General features: G+C 38.3%; 1 protein-coding gene across 1 annotated transcript in view; it reads left to right on the top strand.

Moving 5' to 3' along the window:
• PDE11A (phosphodiesterase 11A) overlaps nt 1-17,661 on the top strand; it is a gene marked incomplete at both ends in the record, with an annotated part of 280,406 nt that overhangs the window by 121,929 nt on the left and 140,816 nt on the right. The window contains 4 exons of the mRNA XM_079783142.1: nt 3,863-3,995; nt 14,278-14,353; nt 16,495-16,562; nt 17,514-17,606. Of these exons, the coding sequence (XP_079639268.1) occupies nt 3,863-3,995; nt 14,278-14,353; nt 16,495-16,562; nt 17,514-17,606 (370 nt within the window). The remainder of the gene's footprint in view (nt 1-3,862; nt 3,996-14,277; nt 14,354-16,494; nt 16,563-17,513; nt 17,607-17,661) is intronic.

The following is a 17,661-nucleotide window of genomic DNA, read 5'->3' on the forward strand; positions in this document are numbered from 1 at the left end:
CGCTCTATCCACTGAGCCAAACCGGTTTCGGCTCTGAAGTTTATTTATATGATATTTATTTTACTTTTTTCCACTTTTATTTCAAGGATTTTTAAATGTTGCTACTATGTTTTTATTTCTTTATGTCAGATTTTAAAAAAACATTCTCATTGTAGGTGTCAAAGTAGCATTAGGTCTTGAACGTGAGGAGCTATTAAACATGGACAGATATTAAAACAAACAAATAAACAAATTTTGGGAATATTTTAATGGTTTGTCAACTACCTTTTGTTTTTTATCAACAAATGAATGTTGTCCAGAATTCTAAACCATTTCCCCCTCTCTTTTAGAGCACTGGTGTGCACTAAGTATCTTGGCAATACACACAGATATTCACCAACACATACACCAGACATCCATTTGCATGAGGTGATTGATAAACACCTTTTTCTTTTGCTGAAAGAAGGAGATGGTCCACAGGAACCCATCCATGTATTAATGATCCGCTCAGCCCTACTCCCTACCTATTTACAGAGGGTATGGGCAGAAGCTAAAGGGACTGTTTAATGAGGAAACTTGTGACAATGTAGACACAAGCTCATAGCCTTGGGACCTAGAGGCCAAAGCACTCTGCAGAGCTTGGGGAGAGTATTCTTCCTTTAGTCCCTGAAGCTTTGGCACTCAAAGAGCCAGTGTCTGGCCCCCATCAAGAGGATTCCAAGCAGTGGGCTTTGACAAGGGGTCTCAAGTGAAAGAATGTCTCTCCAGAGACTGAGTGTGGGGAGAAGACTTGAAGTTGTCTGTGGCCTTGCAGTTCTGCAATGGCAGCTGAGATCCAGTGAACTGACGCGATCTCATTTATACCCACAAACTGCAGAGCAATCAAATGATTGATGTGTTTCTAAACTGTGGTGACTCACATTATCTTGGTTCTGGCCCAAACTGAAAACCTTAGTGCTGGATTTGTTGGTCTTTGTTACCTCTGGTCAGACTTGGGGGAGCTCTACAAAGTTGGTTAATTCAATTTTGGATATTAATTTAAGCTTCCAAAATCCTATTTAAAATAAGACCTATTAGGTAATATTAGTCTTGACGCTTTTGATTGGGAAGAAGCCACACAGAATAAAAGGAACCTCATAAGCCTGAAGGAGCTGACCCTAAAGGACCTGAAGGAAAGAACTGATCCTCTAAACCAGATATGTCCCTCAAGAAGCAGAACTAGTTTGGACCCTTTCCTTTGTGATTAAATTCACAGCACCACGTTGCTGAAATGTACGAAGGGGAACTTCCATATGCATAATTTACTTTAGAAGTTATTAAAAAGTTGATGCTTTTAAAAATGTTTACTATGGGCTAGATAATGTGCTAACCACCTACATAAATTATTACTTTAATCTGAACAATATCTAAGTAGTAGTACCATACCTATCGTATAGGTGAAGTGTAAGGAACTTGCCTGAGATCATTTTGCTAAGAAGTGGCAAAATAGGTATTTGAATCAGGTATATCTGACTCTTAAACTCATGCTTTTAATCATAAAACAAAATTATTTTTGTAAGGAAAAGCAAGGTTTTGAAAGCTCTAACTCACTGTTATGATTAGCATTACAGCAAAGCATTCTGATTTGGAAGGTTGAATGGTGCAAAAGCCAGAATGTGATATAAATACTGAGTGACAAATCAACCTCCCTAACTGTCTCTCTGAGCATTCTGTCACACTGGGCCTTAATTTACATCCCTGTGCACCATGGAACTGAAGAAAGGGAGAGGTGGTTTTCAGAAAATCTGTTTGCACTGTTGGCTATAGTCAGTTCACCTCTCCCCTCCTTTCTGAAGCCTTAGCTAGATTGCAGCTCTTGCAGTGGTCTCTCCCTCCCTGCATTTCTTCCACACTCATGATGGGTACCGTTGACTTGGCAACCAGTCGACACAGCCTTGTGATGAATTCTTGATTTGAAATTACGTATTGTTTAAATGTCAGTGTGCTCATTTCTCTTCTCCCCATTGGGACAACAGCCCCCAGGAGGGCAGAAACCATAGCTTATACTTTTTAGAATCCAACTCAATAGTGCCTGTGCGCAGTGCCTTGCACAGAGTCAGGTCTACTGTCTACTACACTGTTCAACAATTTTATAATGATTCCAATACATATGCAGCCTTAGTTAAATCAGATCTTAGCATATTTTGCATTTAGAATGAATCTTTCAGGAGCCCCTGCTCAGTGAGTATTTCCATCATCACTTTCTTTGGGAATTCTGTTCATGCTGATTTATCAAGTCCAAAGTTTTTTTCTCCCTCTTCCTTTGCCTGCATTCTCAGTCTGAAGTGTTTCTTGTCTGCAGCATCTTCCTGAAATTCTCTGTTGTGTTGACTGTCCCTCCTTTTCTTTAGGTGAGAACCCAGCATTTTGCTCTACTCCTACCCATTGGCTCCTTCCCTGAGAGGCAGGAAGCAGGATAAACAGAATAATCTGGGGCTTTGGAGTCACACGTGGCTGAAAATTCTATCTGCACTTAGGGAAATTTAGCTGAGCCTCAGCTTTCTCGTTTCAAAAGAGCCAGTTCATTTTCTCAGCAAATATTTTTGAAGTTCTCATGTACTAGTATGTGTGTGTACTAGTAATATGTAATATGCAATAAAGGGTTAATAACATCACAAAAATATGTTGAATTTACAGACCAGCAATCATCACAAGTGAAATATATTGACGATGGCAAATAATGCCTATGCTTCCCACTCATTCATGCATCCGGGGCCTCTCCGTGCCAGTTCCTGGCATTCCCAGTAGGGCACAAGTTCCACTCAGGCACATACTTGCATAACAACAAGGACTGTGTACAGTGTGTAGTGTTTTGCTTACATATAAGGCAGTTTAGATGTAAAAGTCAGTAGAGTTGTTGTTATTCTTGCTGTACTGCACTCATTGGTATCTCCTGGACAAATGTAGTTTGGAAGACATTGTCCTAGTATGCTTGCTTTCATTTACATAATTTCAGTTATCTCCTGCTAAGCCACAAATCTAACATCCTCCAAGAAAATTTACCTCGATATTGCTAATTTGGACAGTACTCAAATTTGCATTTCCACAGCTCCTGGCCGTCAGAGTTCAGTATGTACCAGGGGAGAAATGGTGGAAGGGAGGGAGGAAGCAGGGAATCTCACTGATTCTTACAACATTTCTGTAAATTTGATGTTTGTCGTGAAAGTGATCAAAGGTCAAGTTCACAAAATCATTTAGCATGAAATTCCTAGTTTAAGTTAAATATGAGTATAACTTGAATGACTGAAATGAGGGGTTAGTAGAGATAAAACAGGCTTTCTAGTGAGATTTGGCAAGTAGGAAATGTGCTTTTGTTAAAAAACATACTCTGAGACTACAAAAATAGCTACATAATTTTAAGATTACATATAGTCTAGACGTACTCTCTTGCTACATTTAAAATTTTGTAAATTGCCAATTTATTTTCTGATTTCCCCTCATTCTTGGGTTTCATTTATCTTGGTGCCAAACATCTAGTCTGATCGGTTAAGCCAGGGGAGAGGGCTGGGGGGGTCAGTGGAATTTGTTATGGCACTGCGCTGGTGTTCTAGCCTCAATTTTGGTCATCATCTATCTGCTTTATGTCTGCCTGCTTTGGGGCCTAAATACGATCTAGAGTTGCTCTATGGATCATAGAGACTCTATCATTTGATCATTTTACATTATAGCAGGTAAGTCTTTTTGAAGTAGATTCTAATAATTGCCCCGCTATTGTTCTGTGACTAATATCACTTATCCCTTTGTAATGAGGATAGATAGTCAGGCTTTCAGTGTAGTTTTGTAGGGTTTGCTTTCAAGCAAGCTTATGTTTCTCTCTTTTCTTACTGCCTTGGTGTCCTGATAGTTTCAAAGAAAGCATGGAGAAATCATCATACTCCGACTGGCTGATCAATAATAGCATTGCGGAGCTCGTGGCCTCCACAGGCCTTCCCGTGAACATCAGTGATGCCTATCAGGACCCGCGCTTTGATGCCGAGGTAAGAGGAGTCCTCTTCCTCAGGAGTCTAAAGGTTCAGTTGTCACTCTGTTGATGCTTTGCTGGTTGAAGCAAAAAAGGGACATCATACAGATTGACAGCAACCCCAGAGTTTACTGGCAATTCTTCTGCATTTCCCCCCTCTGATTGGATTGTGTGCATTGCCTATGGTTGATTGACAGGAAACTTCCTCTCTCCACCCTGATTTGTGGCAAAGTGGCTATTAAAGTATTAGTCTGATTGTCTTTTATGATTTGGTACATTTTATATTAAATGCACCCATATTTGTGTACCCATGTATATTTTATATTAATCATAATTTGTATGAAACTATGAAATAGCTAATAATAAGAATGTGTATATAACATGGTTATTTCCCAACATATACTAGAACAACTACTGTATTTTTAAAAATTGTTCCTAAGCAACAATAAATTGGTTTGTTATTGTTTAATGTTAATCATTGTGCTGATGATACACAGAATATACTAAAGCAATATAGGTTCTGATTTGTAGAAGTTTAAAATGTGAGATAGAACAGAATATCGCACAGGTGAATTTACCTAAACTTATCAAATGTGTTTACGTGTGTGTATTCACTAAATTGTAAGTTTACTTTTAATTTATTGAAGAGTTAGGGAACCAAGATGAGTTAATGTGGCTGAAGGTCCAGGTGGATGAGACTCGAGAGGGAAACAGAGGCCAGATCACTCAAAGAGGTGAAAGGCGTGTTAAGAGCTTAGAGTATTTATCCTAGGCAATGGAGAACAGTAGTTGGGTTTTAAATGGGGAAGAACCAGGAGCTATATTTTAGAAAGCTCACACTGCTACAAAACAGAGGGTAGATTAGTGATAATAACTGAACATTTAATCTGTGCCACCCTAAGAAGTAGGTGTCATCATCCCCATTTTACTGACGCTGAGAGCTGGTCTCTGATTCGGGAGGCAGACAAGGATTCAGTCCTAGTCTCAGAGCCCACAGCCTTTACTCTATTCCTTCTCTGTGCTAGCTCCAGTGTGTGAGTAGAACACGACAATGGCAGGGAGCCTGGAATCTAAGTCTAATCTGTATTTTCAGTCAGATCATCCTCACAGATCTCTGCAGGGAAATTTTAATTCCTTAAACTCACCACCTCTCTGCAATTGCCTGGAATTCTCTTTCTCCAGGCTACATCTTCCATGTATTTCTCTTCATTATTGAGCATCAGTTTCTTCCATGATGAACTCCCAGTTGGAGTTCCATATTGCGTGTCTCTCCTGTGTGCTCCTTTACCTGTCCCAATGCTGACCGCCCTCTAGCTCTGTTCCGTCTATTTCATTAAATCTGAATTTTGTGTTATCTTCCTTGAGAAAGTGCTTCTCCTATAAGGAAGGCACCACTTCCTTGGTTCTATGACTGGCAGAGTGGAAATGATTATAGATGTCAATATTTGTATAGGTAACATTGTGTCTGGGCTATGCCTGATTTTATAAAGCTTGACCTTTTGCTGTGTTTCTTTCCTCCTTAATTTTAGAAAATACTGAAGAACAGATTTCTAAACACAGTTTTATGAAGTGCTCTCAGTCTTCTATTATTAACATCAGTAATAAATGAACAAACAGAAAGCTATGCAGAAACATCATAAATTGCCAGTTTATTGTTACAAAGTCAACATGTTAGATTAGATGTCAAGGGATGATGGTTGAGTGCTACCCCACATTATTGCACTAAATTTGGTATGGATTACTATTATTCTGCTCTTAGCTTTGGACCATGAAGTCAAATTTTGGAGAAGCAAAAAGAATCAACAAACTATACCATTTTAAAAAGTTGGTTCATAAGACAAAGTGTGTAAAAGTATAACACAATATGATTCAGTAAACACCCACCATCCAGTTTAAGAAAAAAAAAGATCATTACTTTTGAGTCATTGTATTAATCTTCCCTAATCCTATCTCATTTATTTCCACCACAGAGGTAACCACTGTCCTAATTTTAATTTAATGTTTCTTTGCTTTTCTAGACAGTTTCATCCCATAGATTTGAATCCCTGCAAAATATGTTGTTATATTTTGCATGTCTCTAAAATTTCTATATGTTAAATTATATACTGTACATGGTTTTCTGTGGCTTGCTTTTTTGTTCAACGTATAATCCCTAGTCACATGAATTTATAATTCATTCATTTATTTTCACTGCTGCAAAGTGTCCCATTGTATGAATATGCCTCACTGTACTTATCTACTATGTTGTTGATAGACATTTGAATTCAGTGTTTTGCTGTCACATATAAATGCCGAGGACACCCTTGTATATGTTTCTAAGTACATAGGTGCAAGAGGCTTTCTAGGGTCTGTACCCAGGAGAATGACATGTTGGTCATAAAAGATAAGCATCTTCACCTTTATAGGAAATGTAAAATTCTTGTCCAATCATTGTTCTTTTTCTCATGAAAAAAATAGCCATGTAGCTAGCATAATTAATATCTCAAGAATACTTCTTGCTAATACAATGTGGTGAGCTTGAATGTACCATATCCTTATGTCTATCTATAGGCAGACTCTTACCACGTCTCTTCCTGATTAGTGATGCAGCTTTTTACATTTTATCCACACTTAGCAGTCCATTCCAATAAGGGAGACTGCCCGATGATCCATAGAACCAACAGTGTGGACTGTTGAGCAAAAAGGCAACAATTATTTCTGTGGGATTGAGCATAAAAATTTCATGCCCTGATCCAGTCGTAAGAAGCAATGATGTCTGAAAACAGTAAACTGTGGTAGCTGAAGCAGTGACTACTTCGTAAAATCACATTCTACTCTATGATAAAATGTGTATTTATTTTAGACCGTCATTATTTTTTGACTTTCTACCTATGTACTTTCAATCTTCCACACAGCTAATACTAGATTTTAAATGAAAATCTTAAGGTGCATTATATCATGATTTTTACATGATGTGTTTGGATGGTACTTGAATTTAAAATTATTTTATGTTTCTCTTCTTATGCTGAAGAAAAAAAAGGAAAGGAATTTTTCAATATAAATGGAGATGAGAGAAGGGAGAGGAGAGTGAGAGAGATGTGGCATTTAGTAGATCTGTCCTATAACTGTGTATTATGGTACGCGTGCATGCCTGTGTGTGTGTGTGTGTGTGTGTGTGTGATGTATCACACCAGAAAAATCAAAATTATTTACCTGCTTAGTCTGTCTTTCTTCTCAAGTATATTTTTCCTCAGTAACAAATGCTAACTGCTTATTTTAATAATGAATGAAATGGACTTCAGACTGATCCACAGCCCTCCCCAAGAGGCTAAAAGGGTGAAACCTTCTCCGCACAAAGCCTGATGGTGTAGATCATGAAATAAAGACAACCATTTCAGATATGTTTTTCATTAACATGTTATTTCCCTCGAGATATAAAAACACCATGACAAAATTTAATTGACTTATCCTTTCACTAAAACTAATTCTAAAATCATCCAAGAAACAGAGGGTACCTTTTAGAACTATGTTGTCTCCCTGCGAAGGTTGTGTCCTCTCTTCTGGTGTCTGGGACATGGGTTCATATTTTCTCCAGTAATCATTACCGAGTCATTATTTATCAGCGGTAGAACATAAGGGTACAGTTTTGTGTTTTAAATCCAGGGTTGATGACTAATTGTTATCTCCACTGGGGAAAGCATTTGCTTTTTTGTTCTCTGCACTCACCCACTTCCTGAATAGTTTGCAGTTGGTTACCAAGAATGATAATTTGCAGAGAGGTAGCATGGGGAATCCTTTTCAGAGAATTTCTTGTTTTTCCTCCTGATTTTTCTCTACACAGACCTAGATAATGCCAGAAATCCAATTACCTGAACACGGGTATCTGTGCTAAATTTCTCACTGGCTCAATGCTAATTCTGGCAACCTGAATTTTCTTTACTGAGCAGGAAGGATTCCAATTCATCAGACAATGCAGTGACTTGGGATAGAACACCAAAAGTGGATTGGCCGTATTCTGAGGTTTCTTACTATAGAATCTATAGTATAGATACAAAAGTTTTCAGTTAATAGAAATATTGGAGATTTCTTTAATTCACAGGTGAGAAAATAGAGACTCGGAGAGCTGAAGGAACTTGCCTAAGGCCACACAACTTCCTTGAGGCAGGGCACAGAACAGACTGCACCTCTGGTTCCTAATTCAGTTCTTCTCTGAGTGGCCTTTTGGGGGCACCTGCTGCTGAGGGTTGCCTGGGCAGTAGAGTGACCACACCTTCCTTCCTCTCTCCATACAGGCACATGAACTTACGGCTGGCAGACCTACCTTTTGGTCCTGTCTGCTCCACTTACCAGCCGAAAAATCTTGGACCTACTGCTTGCACACATACTGTAGCATGTAAAATTCTGCATACATATTTTGTAAACCATGGAGTCCTGTATGAATATCAGGCGAAAATATTGGTCTGGTTGAGGACTAGTGTTTTAGTTCCAGGATCTAAAAGTAGATCCTTTCCTCTGCATGAGGGGCCTAACACAGAGCTGCAGACCAGCTGAATTTGGATCGTGGACAAGCCAACTTCAATGTCCCCTTCCTCCAGAGACATGGGGGAAGAGAAAAGTCTCTGCACAAAGAGGACAGTGAGGGTGATTGTTGGTTGACAGTAAAGAAGGGATGGTGGCAATAATCTGACAGCCTGCAGGACTTCAGGAAGGCAGGTCTTCTCTTTTCTGGTTAGAGAAGGAGCAATGGCAGATATCCACAGGTGGTGAAGGCTGGATGTATGTCCCGTGGCCTTGGGCTGCCTTGGGAAGATGATCACCAGATCCTACCTTATAGGAGCAAGCGATATGCAGACCTGACTCTTCACAAGAGTGGTCAGTCATCCAAGGTTCAGGTTACCTGGGCAGATCGGGGTGATCAAGCTCAGGGGCTAACTGCACTGCCCAGCCCCAAGCAACCCACCAATCCTTTAAACATGTAGCTAAAAGCCAGTCACATTGGTTTATTTCAAACACAACTTTGGTGCCTTCCTTCAAACTACTGTATCAGTCAAGGCAATGGACAAACTCCAAAATCTCTGTGACTTAATACATTAGAAGTTAAGTTTCTGCTCATGTTAAAGCCCAGGTGGATGTTCCTGATCAATGGCAGCGGGCAGGGCGTTCCCTACTCCAGGAATGAAATTGCTCAGCAGCAGCTATGAATGACTTGCCCAGTGGACCATTTCATAGATTCTTCCGATCTCTAACTGCAGATGCTGAACCCAGTACATCCTCATGTACATTTGGTAGTTTCTTCTCCAATTTCAATGAACACACCAAGCTTGTCAGTTGGGGGATTCATGATATCAGTAGCTATTTTCTGTTACTAAGAGGTAGTTTATTCTATCAAGATTTGCTTTAACTATATAGTTAAAGTGTAAAGTATATTTCCAATTTCTGTGAATTTTCAGTCTTGTAATAACTTCTCTGAAACTTTGCCCAAAAATATGCAGCACGAGAATGATCCTTATTTTGAAATCTCAGTTTTGAAACTGTTGGTCTTTCTTTTGATAAAAGCTACAAAGGAATGTTTTAATGTGATATAAAGCTCATCCCAAGTGCTGTCAGATGCTTGCTGAGAGGGCTCTGGGGCAAGTAATCATAGTTATCCACCTGCTGGGTGTTCTCTTTGTGGCTGTGTTAAATATTTAATGGAGTCCCCTCCTTGCGGTGAACAGAGCGACTTAGAGGACGAGCCACAGTGATTACTTGCCTGCTGTCTGGCTGTTCAAGTTGACTCTTAGCAGTAGTACCTGCTGGGCTTGATAGCATACATGGTTTTATAGCCAAGCTCCTTAGTTTATGGGTGGAAAATTATGACAGAATGGTTATATAAGGATAGTCACAGACTGGAACTAAATTTCTGAGTTTTAAATTTTGCAACGTTATGAAGATCAGAATATGTTTATTCTGTTACAAGAATCTGTGATCCTTGAAAAGGATAGAAGATGAAAATGACCTATTAAATATAACTGATTATATATATTTATAGTGGCTTAAGAAACACCTGTTCATGAGTTATCATGTTCGTAGATATTGTAGTTTTATTGGACATTTGCTCCTTGGGAGGGGGTATCCATGCTTTTAAATTTTAAGTCACATATCACAACTCTGCTCACAAACTCTGCAAAGTCTCTTTATTTTACTAGAGTAGCAGCCAAATTTATAATTCTTTCAGAGGCTTACAGTGCCCTACACAATCTGGTTTCTGATTATCCACCCCCAGCACTTTCTCATACTTCTCCAGCCACACTGGTCTGACACAAAAACATGCAGCTCACACACCTACCTCAGGGCCTTTGCACTGGCTACTCCTTCAACTGAAATACTTTTACACCAATTGTTGTATAACTCACATCCTCACTTCTTTAAAATCATCATTCTGATGTTACCTGTTAGTAAGGCCTGACATCCTTGATATTCCTAATCCCTTTTATCCTGTTCTATTTTTGCCCTTAATCCCAAACACCTTCTAACATATAATTTATTTGTGTACTTTTTGTATTGTTTACCATCTGTCTTCCCTCATAGAATGTAAGCTCAATGAAGGTCAGGATTTTGTCAGTTTTGTTCTCTGATCTATCTCCAATAACTAGAACAATGTTTAGTATGCAATAGACATTACCATTGAATATTGTTTAGTTTTATTGAATATATTATCTATATTATTAATAAATATATTAAATACTATGCGGCTGTCTTGGCTCAGTGGTTGAGCATTGACCTATGAACCAGGAGGTCACAGTTCAATTCTCAATTGGAGAACATGCCTGGATTACAGGCTTGATCTGCAGTGTGGGGCATGCAGGAGGTAGTCAATCAATGATTCTCTCTTATCATTGATGTTTCTATCTCTCCTCCCTTCTTCTCTGAAATCAATAAAAAGATATTTTTAAAATACAGATTTAAATACTATTAAATGTAGAATAACTTGGTGTAGAATATATTTTAATATATTTGTATAAAAAGATAAGGAAGAAGTTATATCAAACTGTTAATAGTTGTCATTTCTAGAGATGGCAAGATCAGTGCTTTTGATTTTATTTTTACTTAAAAATTTCACAAGTGTTTCTGTTATTTTTGTATAATCAGGCAAAATTATAAAGATGCTTTAAAATTTTATCCCCTTTATATTTTACCAAGCTATCATAAGCCCTCTAAAAACTATAAACTATTATTGAAAACCAGAATTGAAATAACGTAAGATCTAGGTAAATTAACTTGTCTTGCTATATCCTAGTAGATTACTTTCTATTGCCTTTGCCTGCATGGAGTGTTGCTTGGATATTATTCTAAGATTCTTGTCTGAAACTGTCCCAATAGCATGCACATAAAGCACATTTGCAGATGACCTGCTACTGCATCAGGTGACTTCTTGTAGTGCATATTCTATTTACAAACATCTTCACCATGATGCAATTATTCTGGTCTTGTTTAGTTGGCATTGTGCTTGAGAATTCAACTCCCAATAGTTAGCTGTGCTCTAGAACATCATCTGTGAAGACTTCTGCTCTTCTTTTCATACTAGATTCAAAAGAACACCTTAAAACAAATACACTAATGCACAGCAAGCCATTATTTAGTCAAGGTAAGGTACAATATTCTACTGCTTAATTTAATATTTCCTCCCATTAGTGTAGTGATGAAGAGAATTTCATAACCATTATATGAAGGGTTTGTTTTCTGCCTGCAACAGGAATGAATAATTGGACTCAACATTTAAATGGGAAAGGTGCAGCAAGGGGAATGGCAAAATATAACTAAAAAGTAGGGCAGGCTTTGTGCATGAATGGCTTGGCAGTCTATGTATGTGTCACAAATTCAGCAGTGGGTAACCCATCAGTGCCTAGTTCTCCTCTGCCATGGTGGCCAATGCCCAGAGTTACACAGTCAAATCTAAGGTATTATGAGCTTAACTCTGTCATTATTCAGTCATACACAGTTCTTCCACATGAAGTTCTTTCCCTGACCTTTTTGTTAAAGCCTGTTATAGACAACTCAATAGGTCTTACCCTTATCGTGAGCACTTAAGGATAATGGGGCTACAGTCTCTGAGATCATTCAACATAGCGGATTAAAGTCCATTTCGCCTGTCAGATCTTAATAGGAAAACACCCCTGCAATCTGGGATACTGAGTACTAGCCCAGCAGGACAGTTCATTGTCTACTAGAGGCCCATTGCATGAAGAGATTCGTGCAATAGGCCTTTCTTCCCTTGGCTTCCAGCACCGGTTTTCCTTTGGCATCCAGGACCCAGGCCTTCGCTCCAGCCGGAGTCTGCCGCCTTTGCAGCAGACTCCGGCCAGAGTCTGCCGCCTTCATCTTCGCTGCAGACTCTGGCCAGAGGTCTTTGCTGCAGACTCCAGCCAGAGTCTGTAGTCTTCGCTGCAGTCTGCAGTCTTGTCTTCACTGCGGCCCAGTGCTGCTCCTGTATATCCCTTCTCACACACACACACACCCTCCCTCTCATAGCAGGCGTCCTGCCCCACCCGGCCACTCCATGCCTGGAACAGCTGGGCAGCCGCCATCTTTGTCCTTCTAATTTGCATATTCCCTCCTGATTGGCTGGTGGGTGTAGTGGAGGTACGGTCAGTTTACATGTTTGTCTATTACTAGGTAAGATTCTCTGTAACACCTTCATAATGCCTTCTGGTCATCACTTATGTTTCTGTTACAAAGGGAAATGCACACAATTGAAACCAGTAAGAGTTAGAGCTCTGTGGATCTGTTGAAATGCATTTGCAACCAATAATTTTCCAGTTGCTGATACTTAGGGTAGGCCAGTTTGAGATTCTTTCCAGAAAGTAGGTAGGGTATGGTAGAGAAGATTGGACAGTGGATGTAAGAGTTCCAGATGACCAGGAGGATGAGGAAGCTTAGGGGGATTACTAATATGTGAATAGAATATGGAATGGGGTATTTGTGGGTGATGAAGAAAAATAGGAGTCCCATAGTTCTATGAATCAAACAAACTTTACTGCATAGGTTGTGGAGACAGTGCCTCATTTCTAAGCCCAAAGGTCAGTTGTTATTTTTTTCTAGGAATGCTCATGTCAGGAACTTGTAGGCATTGTTCTAGGAGCCATTAGGATTGATCCCATGTGCAGGTAAGGTGGGCAAAAAGAAACCGCTTCTCTATTGTTTCAAGGAAATCAAATGACCCACTGGAAACATCTCTCTCAGCTTGTTCCAGTGCCATAATTTTCTCCAGTAGATTGGCATTTGGAGGATAAAGTTTTGTTTGAGATTATTGTTAAAGTTGTACATATCTTTCTAGGGAAAGGAAACACATTGCACATTAATAAATTATCATCAATTAATTTAACGTTTTCTTTAACTACCTTTGAGAGGCTGGAAAATAAGACAAGTATGTTTTGATGGCTCCTAGAGATAAACCATCTTTAATTAGATCCATTAACTGGGAAATTGCACTGATTTTTGGTTAAAAAAAAAAATCTCTTTCATTTCACTGACAAACAGTCTAAGCTTTGTCTTCCTCACCACCAGCCTCTCAAACTGTCTCTGTCCTTGTTTATCTCCTTTACCGCATGTTCCTTTTCTTCTTGGTCTGTGACCTCTTTCCTCAGCTGCTTAAGATTTCCTAAGGGAGGTTAGACAGAGCCTACAGTTGTCCTACAGTTGACAGAGGCAATTGTGCCTACTGTTCAATGCTGGTTCAGGACCACCAACAATTGGCTCTCAGCAAAACAAAACAGACCCAAAACATTCTAGTGCTGCTCTGGCTAGCCTAAGACTATACATTATGCCTTCCAGATTCCTCTAAAATTGACTTCCTTCTCCTCATGCTCATTAGCATTGCTGTAATATAGACATTGTCCTTAGGGAGAGGAAAAAAACCACTTTGTTCTTATAGAAGATAAAGTTGATGGATGTGTTTGTTATTGTCTGGCTTCCTTTGAGCCAGTCTCTCCATTTTCTAGGTAGTCAATTTCTCTAAGTCTTATCTGATAAGTATATGAGATATTTCATGTGAAAACCCTGAACAGGTGTCATACATGGAGTGAACATCCAGTAAAAGTTAGCTTATAATCATCATTGTCATCCTTGTCTTTGGTATGAGGGCTTTGGTTGATTCATACTTGGTAAGGGCTTTGTTTCCTTGTGAGGTTTTAAATTAAAAGAGATAGGTGTACATTAAAAATTAAATTATAATGTGTTTTTTTAAATATTATTTTAAAATACTTGTGTGTTTTTTTAAAAAATATTATTTTAAAATACTTGATAATGTTTAATTTCAATTAACTACTTTTATATCCTAGGCTGACCAGATATCTGGTTTTCACATAAGATCCGTTCTCTGCGTACCTATTTGGAATAGCAGCCACCAAATAATTGGTAAGAGATCACCTAAATGTTCAAACACTTTTTTAAGAAATAAAAATTTAATTTAAAATATATCCATATCTTTTTTATGTGTTCCCCTTTTTTATGTCTAGGATTCATCAACCTATGTCTCATACTCTTGTGTAATATCATAAATGTGGACTTCTGATGAATCTACATTAATCCCATCAATGAACAAACATCTATTCTTTAAATAAGAACCAATACTTTTGAAGTTGGAGGGGATCTCAGAAAGTAACTAATAGGATTCTTTTACCTCAACCTTTGGAAACTAAGGCAGGGCGGGGGGCTGCAAAGATGAATAAAATCACAGAGTGAGTTGGTAGCAGGGTTAGAACTAAAACCCAGGCCTCCTAACTCCTAGTACAAACTCTCCTACTACATCTACATATTTGCATCTATGCGTTTACATCTATGCGTTTACATTTAGTTACATGGACTAAATGCAAAGAAAGAAGGAACATGAATTACTAGACATATACTGAACATACATCCTTCTGTCTAGAATGATTCTGAAATAAGCTACACTTTCCCCAGAATAAGGGAATTGTGGACCAAAGCAGCTTGCATTTCTTCTCTCCCTCCTTGCTCCCTTCTCTCCCTTCAAAAATCCAGCCAGGAAAACATTAAATCTAAGAAGTAAGTCTAGGCAAGAAGAGGTCAGTGATTAAAGTAAAGAAGTCATGAAGGATGTAAGCATTAGTTAAAATTATTGAAATGCAATGAAAATGTGATTTTTTTCCTAAGAGGCATAAGGTAACTAATGTGTTTGGTAACCAATGCATCTATTTGCCTCTCTGTCTCCCCAAGTTTGCCTCTTAAACTCTAAGACACTGCCACTTACCAATTTGCTGCTCTGTAAAGGTTGTCAAGACTTGAATTCTAAGAAAATTTTTTTCATCAGTTTGCTTAATTTGCAGAAAAACATTAGTACATTGTTGAACATACAGAATATTCTAAGATTTAGGAATTTTAGCCCCTAGTACAAAGCATTGAATTGCATCATGTACAGAATTTTAAATATATTTAAGTTGAAAGAGAAGAGGAAGTCCATAAGAAACACCATATGTTATCTGTTGATGTCCAATGTAAATCTCACATACAGTCTTTCATTCTTAAAGTAAACATCTGTTACTCTTTCAAAATTAAGACTGTAGTTTGCTTGTTACATGCCAAAAGATTTGCATTTAATTATATATGTCTTTTAGCATATGATGACTTACCTCCCTGGTGGAAAGTTAGGTGTTTTAAAAAATAGAAGCATGCTTTAGAATTATAGCTATTTTCTTTGTTTGTACTAAATAGGGACACAGGAGAGTGATTTTTAAGATTGATGAGTTTTTTTGGTTAAACTTGTGGGTTTTAATAGTCATGTCCCCAAACATCTGGTATAACGCCAGAAATGAACTTTGGAAAGAGGAAGCACATGTAAGTTAAGTTTGTTAGAAATGTAGGTACTCACTGGTAGCAGTCAACCGCACTAACCTTGCTTTGAAGGTTAACTGTATCATTATCCCTTACATATTACCCCTTGAGTAATATGCTTTACAAACATGCAAACATTGTCTCATTTAATCTTCATAACCCTCTAAGACAGTTAACATTTCAACCCCCATTTTACAGATGAGGAAATTCAGTGCTAAAAAATTTAGGTAACTTGCTCAAGGTAATACTGATGGTGGAGTTGAAATTTGAACTAAAACAGTCTAACTTCAGGGCCAGTGTTCTTAATCACTATGTCACACTCAAACATTGTGCTTCAGGGAATTGAAAAAATAAAAAATTACATATATATATATGTGTGTGTGTGTGTGTGTGTGTGTATGCCAGATTTATCAGATTTATTGTGTACAGTCATCTTGAAAACCATTTTCAGGAAATAGGTTGATGCTTGGTAGAACTCTAGGCTTCCCTGAGACCTAGTCGGGGTCTCACAGCCTGGAAAGGAGACTGCATTTCAGCACATCTCAGATCTGCTGCCATGCACATAACAGATACTAGAGAGACCAGAGATTAAACTGGGGTGTCTGGAGTCACTTAAAGGAGGCATAGAATCAGCTGGTGCTTACTGTATTGTAGCAACACAGTCTCTAGTGCTGAAAATGACCACATATGCCAAAATCTTCCTACAGGAGTGGCTCAAGTGTTAAATAGACTTGATGGAAAACCTTTTGATGATGCAGATCAACGACTTTTTGAGGTAAGAAAATAAAGCAAGAATTATAGCTGAGACACCAATAGTCTCCTGGTTGCAGCTTGCCCAAAGTTGTAAGGATAAATAATCATTAATTATCTTTATATGTAAACAGTGTGACAGAATTTAAAGGAAGATTTAAAGACTATATAGATGCTTAGGTAGTATTTAATTCTATTTTTTTACTAATTAGATTATTTTGTGACCATTGATTAGTTTTATCCTCATTTTTTTTTTTTTTTTACAGAACTGAGTCAGCCACTCTCTATTCAAAGTGTTAATTGTCTTATCCTTGTCTTGTTTGGGTGTGTTCAGAGCTGTGAGACCCCCCCTAGTCAGCTCTTCCAGGTGTGTCATCATCACCTCTCTTTTGTTTACAAGCTTCCTTTTACTCCAGTCTGCCCTTTAGCTAGAGAGGTTGGCCTTGAATATGCTTCCTGGTAGACTTTGTACTGGTGACCAACATGAAAACTCCATGATTATTTTTTTTTTAGCTGAGAATACTTCACAGCTTCTTTACTAACTGGTTCCATATCAATCCTCCTTCCTCTTAACATTTAACGGTGGGTATAGTCACTTGCTTTCTTTACCGAAATATTTTATAGGCTAGATACTGAAAGAGGTTGCTTTGGGTCAGTTGGAATGGAATGACTAACATCAGTCCACAGCCTAAACAAAGAACACATTTAAACAGACTGTACGCATGTTTTGAAATGCATGAAGTCGTTTCTTCACAATGACCGTAAACTAACATTTTCTCTGATACACATTGTGAGCTATAAAGCTGTTACATGACAATAGTAATTATGAATTTTAATGTGCATATTTCCCCAAGGCCTAACTCTGTGTACTATAAAATTATATTTTCAGGCCCATCGCTGATGACTGCCTGCTTTTATATTAGATTATTCCAATGAGTTATTGCAATTTTTAATTAGTGGGCTTTCTCTTCCTTAGGCTTTTGTCATCTTTTGTGGCCTGGGCATCAACAACACAATTATGTATGATCAAGTGAAGAAGTCCTGGGCCAAGCAGTCTGTGGCTCTTGATGTAAGTACAGTATCTATGTCAGAATTGTATGCTTAAAAGCCCTAATTTTATGATG

Source organism: Cnephaeus nilssonii (genome assembly GCF_951640355.1).
Source record: "Cnephaeus nilssonii genome assembly, chromosome: 10".
NCBI lineage: Eukaryota > Metazoa > Chordata > Mammalia > Chiroptera > Vespertilionidae > Cnephaeus > Cnephaeus nilssonii.